We start from the raw sequence: 14,325 nt of genomic DNA on the forward strand, positions 1-14,325 counted from the left end.
AAGCATATATTTGAAAAACAGAATTCAGCGTGCCATATTATGCATTATTTAATGGTATGCAAATTATAAGTCAGACAGTTAGGAAAACCACACTTCAGCATTAATAAACAGCAACACTACTACTACATTAATTATGATATTGCTATGATTTATTCCCAGGTTTTGCATTTTGATTCTCCTTGAAAATTTATGCCATCTGATAAGCAGTAACCTCTTTCCCCTCCTACACCTCCTACCCATTCCTCAAATCTGCTCCTCCGGCCCACCCAATGGATGTCTGCAGGAGACGGGTACAGAGATACAAAGTCATAAGCAGCTGCACTGTCTTATAAGCATTAATAATTAAAGAACAAGCAAACACCACCTAAAGCTCCAACATTTATTGTGTTCAATGTTAAGCACACTTTTTAAAAGACAACATAGAATGTATAGAAACAAGGGGTTGGGGGACTCATGCTCATTTCCACAATACAGGTAATTAGGTTGGCTGGTTTCCAAAGGGCCAGGACGTCACTCAGGACAGCGATGGTCCATGCGCCCTCTATACGGGACTGATTTCACTGTTCCAATGTGGGTCTGTTTTTTTGTTTTTACTTTTTATTAAAAAATATAAATAAAATGGCACTGCAGGCCCGGGCAGGAAGGACTCTGCAGGACTCTGTCTTCGCACAACGGCTTCTTGGAGGCTACTGTCAGAAAACATCACAAACTAGCAGGATGACAGACCACGCAGATGTCGGCTGGGCGGCTCGCGTCCACCCCGCCCCTGGGGGCTTCAAATTTTCTCAGAACTTAAGGGCTCTCGAGCTTCCATCCGAAAACTGCCACACATCTTGAGCTCTCTGGGTACTACGCCGAATGGGGGTGTGTGAAGAACCTAGAAAGAGGATGGAGACAGAGGAGGGGAAAAAAAAAAAGTACAGGTGTGACTTGGCCCAGTGATTTTCTGTTCTCTAACTAGCTTTTTAAATTTACGACTTAAATCCACCACAGGTTGAGCCACTGGCATCTTAAACACCATTTCAAACCCAATCCCCCCCACCCCCAGATCTCCGGCCACCCCCTCCCTGCCTTCCCCCACCACGGCCCCAGACCCGCTACCACATCTCTCGATCTCGTATGATTGTCCTAATAAACTGGGGACACACCTGGGAGGAAACACTTGCCCTTACGACTGAGAAAACTGAGTAGGAAACAGTCCTTTGGTTGAGGAGAACAGGGGGGGTCGGGGGAGGAGGGAAGGGGGACATTTCCTTAAAATAATAATAAAATTATAAAGAAACAGAAACTCAAAATTGATGTGAAAGCAGCACAACGAAAACATGAAATGTCATCAAGTTCAACGTCAAAGCAGCCAACGATTTACAAGAGGCGAACAAATCTCTGAAGAGGAAACCAGAACCCAAAATAGTTGCTCCCAAATGGCACCAAAAACTGCCTGTAGTTTTCTTTCAAACATGCAGTTTTCTTTTTCTTTCCTTTTTTTTTTTTTTTTTTTTTTCTTTTTTGGTAAGGGGGCAAGGCAATGGTGAAGGGAAGAAGGGAGTGCTTATGTCCTCCGGGGTCCTCCCTTGCTGTGCACAGTGACTTGAAGCAGCAGAACTGGGAGTCCGGATGTGCCGAGGAAGAGGGCCACCACGGTGGCATTCCAGGGCTCGTTGCCATGGCGACCCGAAGCCGGGCCTGGGGCCTCCTCTCCCCCGACTTGGCGCCGCAGGAGGCCCAGGGGCTGGAGCTCAGCTGCTCTCCCGGATTCCCCTGCGCAGTGGAGACCCGGGCTGAGGGGCCGCCTGTGTTCCAGGTGGGCTCTGGGGAACCCCGTTCCCAGTCCGGCCCTGGCACTGTCGTTGCGGCCCGTCTAGCTGACACCCCCACCGCACCCCTTTGTCCGACCTGCTAGCGACATCCAAAGCCCTGACAGATAGAATCCGGCCTGGGCCTGTGCCACCGGCTCACCCCGGGTCGAGGAGCGCAGCCCCCCGGTGGGGTTGGGGGCGCCGGGGGCGGGGCGGGGCGGGGCGGGTCCTGCGGCCCCGGGTAGACTTTGGGGAAATCGCTTAATTTGCCTCTTCTGCTGAATCACCAGGACCCGAGATCCGCCTCCCTCTGAGTAGTCTTTGCCACTTTACAGAAAGGAAAAACAGTATTTGGATCAACCGTTGGAGTTGTGTTCAGGCAAGCTTAGGTTCTCAGGCACAATGACCCTGGTGACCTGAATTGGTCTCCTTTCCCCGTGTGAAAGGGAGGAATTAATCGCATCCCACGACCATAGATGACACTGGGAAATAGAGAGAGAGAGAGAAACAGACCCATCCCCCTAAAGGCTGATTCACTGGCCATGTGTTCTACTGAATGAAACAGAGGGCTAATGGGATAACAAGATGACAGCAAGCAAAAGTGCACACCCAACGACCCATGTCTACCATTCGTGGCTCTAGCAGCCCTGGAATAAATGTACATAATCCCAATTCTGGCTACGTGTTCTGATGTCCGCTTCTCTAAAGGTGGGTTCATTTATTCTTAATTGGGAAAGCGGCAGGGCCTTAGGAGACACTTAGAAAATTTGCTAAGTGCCTCATGCCTTTTAAAAGTTAACAGTCTTTTAAGGAACATTTTTTTTTTTTTTCCAAGCAGGTTTAAAGAACACTGCCAATCCCATCCTCACACTGGCAAAATTCCCACTTTTTTTTTTCTTTTTCTTTTCTTTTTTTTTTTTTTTTATAATGGGAAGTTGTCTGAAAAAGAAAAGAGAATGGGATGGGTACATTCTTGAACACACCAGGCCCGGGAACGATGGAGTAACAGAATCGTAATGAAGAACACACGACTACAGCACAGTCATAAGAAATCATGTTTGTGTGTGCGCACAGAGGGCGAGAGAGGTTTAAACAAAAAAAAAAAAAAAAAAAAGAAAAGAAAAAAAAAGGAAAAAAGAAAGAAAGAAAACGCAGTATTTCCTCCCTCAAGCTCTGAGAGTCAAGTGTTCAAAGCAGGACAGGATGGGGCCTGAGGCTCCTCCACAACTTTTCAGGAAAGCCTGAAATATCCCAGTACCTTTTAACAAACTTAGTGTCTGTGAATAAACCACCCCATTTCCTTATTTCTCCAAATGAAATGATATCTAACCCCCCACTGCCACTTCCTTTCAAATTCTCGCTTCCAGCATTATGAACATATACAGTACGTACTTATTACATATACAACAATGGTATTTAAATAAACAGTTCTGTCACAGAATGCCCTGGAAAAAAAACTCAACTATTTCACACTTCCTGCCACGGCTGGTACAAATGAAGAATCAAGTGTTCACCCCACTTCTTAGCCCCCTTTAAAATGTATTGGCTTCGGTCCTTTTGTAGGTCCTAGACAAAGAGAAGGTAGGAACCGGTCTCAGGACAGAGGCAGTCCATGCACTGGGAGGGTTTCTAAGTTAAAATCGGTGAGATATAGTTATTTGCTGTGCTCCTGTTTATTGAATTGTTCTCAAAATGAAGATATAAAGAAACATTTAAGCATTAAGAGTTCAGGTATGTAGAGAACATTGCAGTATCACATAAACTGGAGAATTCGGAAAAATGTTAACGTCCTTAGTATTTCCTCATTTAAAAAAAAATCATGAATTTATCCCCTGTCGGCCACGTTTCTTGTTATTTCGCATTAAGATTTTTAATTTTGGGGTTCCAGATACACATGCCATTTATAAGTGATATTCTTGTTGCCTAGGTTTTCATGCTCCCATTGTTCACTCGGCTTGAGAAATAATATTTTATAAGAGGGCTTCAGTAAGTCAGGAGACTAAGTACCCTGAAGAACGTGTCTCCCAATAAATTTATTTAACTTTGGGACCATGTAAATCAAACATGATCTTTGATTTATCACCAGATGTTTGCACCCCCCCCCAGTCCCCATTTGATTTAAGAAATTTGAACATACGAGTAAGTATACAGTATCCACCATTAATTCTGTCTGTCAGGATGCAAAACCTAATTATGCTAAGAGCATCATATACTGAAAAATTAAAATGAACACTGTATATAAAACCTGCACAGCTGCACTCATAGCTCCTAATAAAAGAGTAATAGGGACATACAGTGGTTTTATGGACATTTAATATGGTGGAGCAGAAGTCGCCACATCTAAAACCAGCATGGCACTGGGGACTACCTCTATCTTTAACAGTATGCTGGATTCAGTTGTGAAGTAACCTAATTCAAAACACAAATATCGCCTCTCAGTTCACTGCCAGTTACCAAGTCCTGCCAGATACGTCCATCTCGTCCCAGCCCTAGTACCCAGCCCCAAACCCTCTCTTACGGGATTCCTCTCTGCCTCCACTCCCCGCTTCCCACCCAGCCGGCTTTAAAAAAAATACACCTACTTGCTGTGTATTTTAGAAGGATAAAACTATTCTTGCCTCAGATAAAAGGCATTACATGAAAAGGCCACCTCACAGCACCAGGGCATAAGGACTGAGCAACGAAAATGCTACCACAAGAAGACAACAGAACAGCTTTTGTTTGGGTTTTTACAAAAAGAAGAACAACGTTGTATCCATTCATCTACACTGGGAACAGGGAGACAGTATCACAGAAGTATGTGTTTTAATAAAGCAAATAGATGCTGCAACATGCAGTATTTGTAAAACTGACAACACAGATTTCTAAGGAGGGGTTTTTATAAGGGACCTAACTTGCTTTTCAAAGATGTTTCATTTCTTAAATCTATTGGTTGGGCAAAAGATCACTGAAGGGTATTCCCCACCCCACCCCCCCTCATTTGCTAACAGCCAGGAACAAACTATAAAAACACCTAAAAGATCTGTCCCATCTCTGGTCCCCTAGGACCTCAGAATCACAAGGCAAACCACCATGCATCTCAGGAAATCAGTGGCTGATTCCACAGATTTGCCACATCTGGCTAAACTACTGGTTACTTTTCTCTCTCTCTCTCTCTCTCTCCCTCCGTTAACCTGATGCCTCGTTTCAGGATTTTTATGGGGGGGGAGGTTATTTGGGGGATGAAGAAAGACTCATATGGAAACGAAAGCTGATTTTTTTTTAAAAAAAACCTCTTTTACATTATGTTCTAGTATAAGGCAGGGAAGGGAGAATAGAAAAGAACTTTCAGACAACAAGAACAGCAAAAAATCCAAAGGAAATAAAAGTTCAAGATGCTATTACCAGTAAATTTTTCATTTATATCTGAATGGATTACTGCTAAGAGATGAAGGGAAAGTTTTTTACATCAGACTGAAAACACTTTCCATTTCTCGAAAATTATTCTAGAACTATAAAATCTAAAAACTATTTCCATGTTTTGAGATATGTCTATTTTAATATAGTAAGCACTTTATGTTCCTTTAGGGTATGATACACGCATCAAAATGCCCATAGAAATAATCCTGAAAAAGACTGACTGGCCTTCTCTTAAAACCTGTTATTTTCTTGAAAGTAATTTACAGAGTGTGTCAAATGAGGACACAAGAAGCTTACATTGTGTACTTTAATTTTTTTTATTTTTTTCAATAAAGGGACAAAATGGGTGTATGAACAGGTTAATGCAGACAACTGCCAAAAAAACACAGACAGTGGTTTTTCCAATAGAACTTAACAAAGACCAGAAACAAATACAATAAAAAGCCAGGTTGTAATGACCTTTGGTCATCCAAATAAAAAAAAATAAAAACAAAGAAAAATAAAAGATCAAATTAAGTGCCTCTGTTTTGAACAGGGCACGTAAGCAATAATAAATAGTGACTCCCATAGTAAAAGATAAAATTTCAAGTTACGACAAACAGCTTTCATTACAGGAATAGAAAAGGCCAATAACAAAATATTCTGCATTGCCATTTACAAAAAAGTATTGACTAAAGCGGGCTTTCTCTTTAATATGCTTTGCATATGAAATTCTTTCCAATCTAAATATAAAGCACCATTTAGTTTTTGGCAATGAAAAAAACTGCAAAACATTGTTTTTGTTTTTTTTTTTCCTTTTTTTTTTCTTTCTTTCTTTTACTGCATATGAAGGTAAGATGCTGGAATGTAGGGTGATAGAAGGAAAGGGACAAAAAGCACACTACATAACAAACCAACGTTATTAGCTTGCAGTACTGCATACAGTATGGCAGCAGGAAAAAGGAACAAAAAAGGATATGTACAACCCCTATGACAGCCATCCGTGTGACATTCTAGCAGGCTCCCCCAAACCGCCATTATATGGCTTCTCATCTGTACAATGTCACACTTTTTTGTTTGTCTCTTTTTTTTTTTTTTTGAAGCATACAAATAATTTGCACTATATTATCCTGCCAAATTAAAAAAATATACTGTGGCAGCCTGTCTTTTTTTTTTCCACTACCAAAAAAGGTACATTGATACCTTTTAAGAGAACAAGCAACAGTTAAAAATACAAGCTTCAATATAAATACTATAGTGCCTAACACTAGATGAACATTTAATTCAAATACCATTCTAGAAATACAGAAAAAAGACCATAAATGTGTTTTAGCATAGGAATCAACATGAGTGTGCATTTTCCTATATTTAAGTACTATATAATCTTAAACCTTTCCCCAATGTATGTTTTTTTTACAACCTGAAGAGCGGTGTGTATCCAAGGCATAGAATTTCCACTACCATTTTTAAATGGATAACAAGTCTTGTAACACCACCAAGACAATGGAACCCTAAAATGCAGTTCCCCCCTAAACATAATGAAGTGTTTTTTTAAAAAAATTTTTTTTCTTAACATTTATATTTAAAAAAGTTTTGTACAAAAAAATCCTTGCACTGTAGAAGCGAAAGCAATCATTCATTTCTATGTTAAGTGTATTCTGTTTTCCATTCACAGCGCTTGCAATGTTGAGTCCGAGTAAGTAAGCTCATTAGTCAAGTAAATGGCTGGCAAAGTTTTTTTTTTTAGTTTTTTTTTTAAAAATGCTCATCAATGAGATTGTGTTCAATTTTTTTTTTTTTTTTCAGCATTCTTGCAACTTTTCCCTTAAGTATAGACCTGTAAACTGGGAAAATTGTACAGTGCACTTAATTGTCCTATCTGAGCAGGTTTATTTTATACTCAACCTCTGTATCTCTGATTAGAGAAAAGATACAGATATTACAGGCAGAGTCAAGTGCTATTTGAACACCAACTGGGGCAGATGCTAGCTTAATAAAAAAGAAAAAATTAAAAAAATAAAATAAAAACAATGAATCCTCTTCCATGTTAACACAAATAGCACACAGTGTATGGAAAAGAAATGAAGTACAACTTTTAGGGAGCACAGACATATATACTGCTACTCTTAAAAATTCTTTCTCTTCTTTTTTTAAGAATGTCACATTTAAACACAAGTATTAAGAATTCATAGTTAATCATCATTGTATCAATATTAGCTTATACACCTGTTCTAGTTTAAAATGGCAAATAGTACCACGTTGTGCTAAAAGATCACATATTTTTCTCCTGTTACCCTCTGCCAAACCTTATTGTCAGTCTCCACTTTTTAAAAAAATGGTCTACGAGGTCTTAAAGTTTATCATTTGATTGTCCCTTTGACAACCAAGTAGATCTGGATCTATTTCTTTTGGTGCCAGAACGTTTTTTAAACAGACGTTATTTAAAACAAGTCATCTTCATACAATGAATTCCTTACTAATAATGTATTTAGTTGTATTCCAGGGCTTTTGCACGTTGCACATTCAATTTAATCATCATTTTAAAAAAAATAAAACTTTGGGCAAAACAGCCCATTTCTTTTAAGCTCTCACCAGGAGCAAAATAGCGTTTATACTGGTACAATCAGTTTTGCTTATAAGATTAAACTAAAGGGAGAATGATGATTAACTAGGACATAATGGGTCATATTTTTTAGGTAGCCATTGTTGTGAGAAATACAATATAGAATTATATGCTAGGTCCTAAGTTTCCTTACCTCACCCAATGCTGAATTAAGCTACAAGTTTATAACAAGTAGAAAGAACCATCAACGTGGTTTTAATAGATCCAAGGCACTCATATTTTTAAAACCAAATGACAGAATAAACTTGTTTTGTCTTTCTATTAATTTGTCAATTCAAGGCCTTTTTTTTTTTCCTCTCCAATTGATACATTTAACCCTTTAGAGACAGACATTTAGCTCATAGAGATTTTCTTTCAGTGCCGTCGATTCTGTCTATAGAGGGTTAACCCAAAGACTGTTTTTCCTCCTCACGTTATAAAATAAAACTGTACATGATATGTATTACAGAATGTATGCAGCATGGTCTTTTTCTCTCTCTCTCTCTTTTTCTCTCAGAACGGAACTGGAAACAGCAACATGTTTGCTCAGCAACGAATCGGGGACAATTTAAAATAGCCATAACATACCATACATGCTGTCTAAGTTTAAAAAAAAAAAAACATACACAACATGTAAATTATTGCACAAGAGAAAGGCTCAAAGTTTGCGTAAAATGCAATAGTATTGCCCCATACAGATCATGCATTCAAACGGTGAGAACATAAAGGAAAAAAAAAAAAAAGAAAAAAAAAAAGAAAAAGAAAAAGAAAAAAGAAAAAGAAAAAAAAAAAAACAGGTGTGCTGGTGACAAGCACTCTCATATTCTTAGCTTCCGTTACTTCTGTTTGTAATTGTTTGTTTAATCACAGGGGACTAGAAAAAAATCCTACAGGGGGAGGGAAGGGAGGGAGGGAGGGAGGGAGGGAGGGAGGGAAGGGGGGAGGGAGGGGGTGGGGGAGTGGGGCTGGAGGGCCATGGGGGGAAGGGGGTGCAGAAAGGAGGTGTCAGGTGGGAGTGAGGGAGGGGTGTTAATATACCTCTATTCAGTTTTTATATCATTATTCAACACTCGATCACTGTGCCATTTTTTCATGTGTTTCTCCAGGGTACTGTACACGCTAAAAGGCATCTTACAAATTTCACATTTGTAAACGTCCTTCCCCACCTGGCCATGCGTTTTCATGTGCCTGGTGAGCTTGCTACTCTGGGCACAGGCATAGTTGCACAGCTCGCATTTATAAGGCCTTTCGCCCGTGTGGCTTCTCCTGTGGACAGTGAGATTGCTACAGTTCTTGAAGACTTTCCCACAGTACTCACAAGTGTCGCTGCGTCTGCCCTCTTTTGAGCTGGGCCTGCCCGGGCCCGGACCACTAATATGGGGCGTGCTCCCTCCACTTCCCGTGCCGCTGCGCCCCGAGATCCCTCCGTCCAGCTCCCCGGGCGGCGTGGAGAAGCGCAAGCTCCCGTTCTCCGAGGAGTGCTCCGACGAGGAGGCGAAAGGCGATTGTCTGGAGTCTCCGAAGCTCAGGAAGGGATCCTTGAGCTGCCTGGAGGCCGCGTAGCCGGCGAGCCACTGCGAGTACACGTTCTCCGTGTTGGGCATCGCGGCCGGGGGCAGGTCGAACTCCTTCTCGAGCTTGATGCGCTTGGAGAAGGGGCTCAGCGAGCTGGGGCTGCCCAGCAGCAGCTTTTTGGACAGGCCCCCCGAGGCCGACTCGCCCGGGGAGCAGCCGCGGCCGTTTACAGTGCCATCGTCTATGCGGTCCGACTCGCCGGCCACCGAGTCTTCGTCGCAAGTGTCCCTGTGGGCCTCGGCCTCGGCCAGGTGGCCGCGCTTATGCTTCTCGCCCAGGACCTGGTGGAAGGCCTCGCTGAAGTGCTGCATGGAGCTGAGCACCATGCCCTGCATGACCTCGGGCAGCGCGCGGCCCTCGTCGCCCACGCCCACCACCGCGCCCCGCGAGCTGTTCTCGTGGTGGCGCGCAGCCTCCAGGCTCAGCCCGAAGCCGTAGTCCACCCTCTCGCTCTCCGTCAGCTCCTCCTCCTCCTCTTCCTCCTCTTCCTCCTCTTCCTCGTCGTCCTCCTCTTCCTCCTCGTCCCCGTTCTCCGGGATCAGGCCCGGGTCGTTCTCGCTCTTGAACTTGGCCACCACGGACTTGAGCGCGCTGCTGGCGCTGCCCACCAGGTCGCTGGTGCCGGGTTCCGGGGAGCTGGCGGTGGAGAGGCCGTCGTCGGACTTGACCGTCATGGGGGACGACTTGTGCATGTGCGTCTTCATGTGGCGCTTCAGCTTGCTGGCCTGCGTGCACGCGTGGTCGCACAGGTTGCACTTGTAGGGCTTCTCGCCCGTGTGGCTGCGCCGGTGCACCACGAGGTTGCTCTGAAATTTGAACGTCTTGCCGCAGAACTCGCACGACTTGGACTTGACCGGGGGCTGGGAGGGAGGAGGGGCGGACTGCAGAGGAGGGAGGGGGGGCGTCGCCAGGAAGGGCGGCTTGCTACCTGGCTGGAAGGGCTGCAGTAACCTTTGCATAGGGCTGGGCCGGCCTGGGGACAGCGGTGGGCTAGACGTGTTCCCTGCCAGCTCTCTAAGTCTCCTAGAGAAATCCATGGCGGGGGGCTCCATAGCCATTGGATTCAACCGCAGCACCCTGTCAAAGGCACTCGGGTGATGGGTGGCCAGGGCCATCTCTTCCGCCCCCAGGCGCTCTATGCGGTGGGGGTCCAAGTGATGTCTCGGTGGTGGGCTAAACAGGGGGGGAGTGGGTGGAAAGCGCCCTTCGGCCAGGCCGGAAGCCTCTCTCGATACTGATCCTGGTATTCTTAGCAGGTTAAAGGGGTTATTGTCTGCAATATGAATCCCATGGAGAGGTGGCTGGGAAGGACATTCTGCACCTAGTCCTGAAGGGATACCAACCCGCGGGGTCAGGGGACTTCCGTGTTCGCTTTCTAAGTAGATTCTTAATCCATGAGTGTTCTGTGCGTGTTGCAAGAGAAACCATGCACTGGTGAATGGCTGTTTGCAAGTTGTACATGTGTAGCTGCTGGGCTCATCTTTACCTGCAAAATAATACAACACCGACATCAATGTTTAATCACAGACGAGGGCGTCAGCAATCGCTTATTCACGTTTCACCTCCAGCCTGCCCTGCACCCCGCCCCCCCCCCCCCCCCCACCAGCCTGACTCGACCCCAAAGGGCCTCAGCCCGCACTGACCTAGTGTTCCCAGGGGCCTTCGACGGGTGCCTGGCACACCTGCTGGTCCGGTGCCCAACGAATATTTGGCCCCGTCGGGCTTTCTGCCATTGCAGTTCGGTTCTGAGGATTTTAAATCCAGTCTCCAAAAGCGGAAAAATCTGGACCAGCTCAAGCTCGGGAATGAGGATCCCTGCATTCTGCAGAGCCTCGGGCGACCATCTGAACTTTTCCGGTCTTTTTGCCAGCTGCGGTTTGTTTGGGGCAAGCTACGTGTCACCTCTGTTGCCTCCGTTTCCTCATTTGTTAAGTGAGGAGGGACTTGGATAAGGTGACCCGAAGGGAAACTTCCCCGCTTCCTAAATCCCATCCTTCTATTCTCCCCTGGGTGGCAGGTGAACTTTCTGAATAGGCAATCATTTCATAGGCATATCGGAAAAGAGAAGGTCAACTCATCACAGTTCTCTGTGGCCCTAGAGATGCTTTTAGTCTTAGCCCGAAACACACTAGTTGTTGACATTGTTCAAAATGAGAAAATACTCATAAAATAATCCCGTGGAAGAGACACTAGCAACATTCCCATCACATCCCCAGCCTGTGCGGGGATCGGGGAGTCCCAGTTCTGGTTCCACGACACTGTACAGGGACTCCCATTTTTATCTCAGGGGACGGTGCAAAAAAAAAAAATATATATATATATCTCAGAAGAGAAATTTAATTCGGATTTAACCAACAGGCCGTATCAAATCTTTCGGAGTCGTCCCCCCAGTCAAACAAATGCAAGTCTGGAGAAGTTAGGAGGAGTGGCTGGTGCCAACTTAAGCAGACACAGCATCCTAGTTTAAGAACAGTTAAAGCAGCCAGCACCATGACGGGCAGCAGGCTGAGAAATGCTACACTATCCTCCTCCTCATTATTTTGAGAGGCTAACAACGTGAACCAAATTATACAACATCCTGCGCCCTCGGCTGAGCCTCAGCTCCAGTTGAGAAAGAAACAGAAAGATACAGTTCAGCTAGTCAACTCTTTGGCCAGTAGCCAAGCCGTCTGGAGAGGGGCCCTGCTTAAGTCACATTATTTCTCTCTCGCTGAAAAGAACCCGAGAGTGGTAAATGCCACTTTGGCAAAGAGGGGCCAGCTTGACTTCACAATCATTCATTTTTGGAGATAGCTACATTTAAAAAATATATATACACCAAGGGAGTAACTAACAGTTTACCAGTCAACCACGGCATTAAAAGGGGGCACAAATGTTGGTGGCCAAGGGGCCAACGATGAGAAAAAATAGATAACTTTCCAGGGATGCCAAAAAAGACAGTGCGTAAAACACAAATGAGAAATAAACTTTAGCCCGCCTTTTCAAAGGGGGACTAGACCAGTTGCTTAAGGCCCCAGCTAGTGTTTGTCAGCAACTTTTTTAAAAGCAAAAAATAAATAAATAAATAAATAAATAAATAAATAAATCCACTGCGGAGCTAAAGGGTGGGAATGAGGAATTAATCAATTATGATTCCTCCATTTAGCAAGTCAGAAAGAAAAGCTGGCAGGGTCTTCTCAGGAGCCCCAAACACTTGCATTCCAAAACAAGCCAGCCTTGCTCAAGCACTTGTCTGAATAATGGACTCCCTGCCCTGACCTTGTAATTTACTTTACAATGCATTTATAATCTCACTCAATATATCCCACTCCTGGGTAAATCTCTTTAACAAGATTAGATGATAAGATACCAAAATTAGGTTTCCAACATTTGCCTAATGTGGAGGGAGGGAAAAAAAAAAAAAAAGGCAGAAAGATTTTGAAAGAAAACGCTGACATTAGGATCACATTATCTGCCTATTTTTGTTTGCCTCCTCTCTTCCAAGGGAAATAAAAAGCATCATTGAGAGTATTTTCATAAATTTTTTGTTGTTGTTGAACAATGACTTGGGTCCTAAATAGGCAGGGAAAAAACTATCTGGTTCCAACTAACGTGACCCTCCGTGGCTCTCTCCTTTGCCTCTCTAGGACTCTGTGTTATTATCATACATTTAGCCTGACAATCCCAATTGGATAAGTAAAAAAGGAGATTTGTCAGCTACAACAAGTCCTTAACGCTTTCATCACTCCAGATGCCATAAAATCATATTTCAGCTCCTAATAGCCTACTGACTCCTCCCCGGCCTGGGCCCGTAGTTAGCAACGTGGGTTCCGCGGGCCCCCCCGGGGGCAGGCCGGGCCCTGGTGAGCGCGGAAAGGTGGACGGCACCGCATCACGGATCTCACCTGCATCCTTTCCAAAAGGCTTAAACGAGAAAAGTCTGCTTTATTTTGCTGCTCTGGACTTCCTAAAATGTTGTTTCCAGAGCCAGTGATGTGCTCGTGCTACAACACGTTCACACTCTGCCGTTATCCTCTCCTCTCGCACACCGGGTCAGAGAAGATGGCATTTTATCTTATAATGAGCATACAACATACCGTTTTCACTATCGCATTTTAGTATTCCTATCAACTAGATATTCTAGATCATGAGGGCAGCTAGTGTAATCATAATGTCAATGAGAAGGGCTGTTACGATTGAGACGAAAGATTACATCGAAAGAGCTGCTTTGAAACCGGTAATTATTACCAGTCCACTAATAGCAAATGATGCATTACAGTTTCACCATATAATCTGTGTTTCACTCGGCTCACGCCAGTGCACCATATTATATTACGGTGCTCACAGAGTCTCCATTCCTAAACTGCAGTCATCAATAAATGTGTTACTTGCCATAATTTGTGAAATTACTTTGTTCATAACATCTTTGATGGTTTAGAAAGACCAGAATTGATTTCCTGCGTGGCAAAATTAGGGCTACATTGATTTATTGACGTGTAAAATATAATAATATTCTTCATTTACTCTGACGAAAATCAACTTCTCAATTTGAGAGCCTCATTGGGCATTCAGGGGGATTGTTTTGATTTAGAGCAATAAACTGAGACCTGGCCCCAAGCATAGGAACTCCAGGCATCAAACAGTTAAAATAGGCTATTAGCTCACCTACTGGCTCTTATTTTATTTCATTTTATGGTATGGGAAGGAATAACCCCATTGTCACCAATGCTAAAGAGTCTTGTGATCTAAGCCTCAGGATTTAGAAGAACGAGGTCTGACACCAGGCCCCTGGCTCTACTATTTACCCGCTTCCGGCTCTGAGCCAATCATTCCATTTCTTTGAGCCTTAGGTTCCCTATCTGTAAAATGAGCATAACAAACGGTACCTTAAAGAATTGTGAGGCTCTGATGACAGACGTATATAAAAGCCATATGTAAACTACCAGGTCCGACAGCACTGCGAGTTTTCATTACTCCCAGGCTCGATGAGCTACC

General features: G+C 43.9%; 1 protein-coding gene across 5 annotated transcripts in view; it reads right to left on the reverse strand.

The window, feature by feature from the left end:
• Positions 1-365: 365 nt before the first annotated feature.
• The window catches only part of BCL11A (BAF chromatin remodeling complex subunit BCL11A), a 100,347-nt gene continuing 86,387 nt past the window's right edge, over positions 366-14,325 (reverse strand). The window contains exons 3-4 of one of the 5 annotated variants that reach the window (XM_041756718.1): positions 8,943-10,837; positions 366-877 (exon numbers count right to left, since the gene is read on the reverse strand). In XM_041756718.1, the coding sequence (XP_041612652.1) occupies positions 776-877; positions 8,943-10,837 (1,997 nt within the window). In that variant the 3' untranslated portion in view covers positions 366-775. Of the gene's footprint in view, positions 878-8,559; positions 10,838-14,325 lie in introns of those variants that run through there. The other 4 variants (XM_041756719.1, XM_041756721.1, XM_041756717.1 and 1 more) reach the window with 4 other exon arrangements.

Source organism: Vulpes lagopus, chromosome 5 (assembly GCF_018345385.1).
Source record: "Vulpes lagopus strain Blue_001 chromosome 5, ASM1834538v1, whole genome shotgun sequence".
Lineage (NCBI taxonomy): Eukaryota > Metazoa > Chordata > Mammalia > Carnivora > Canidae > Vulpes > Vulpes lagopus.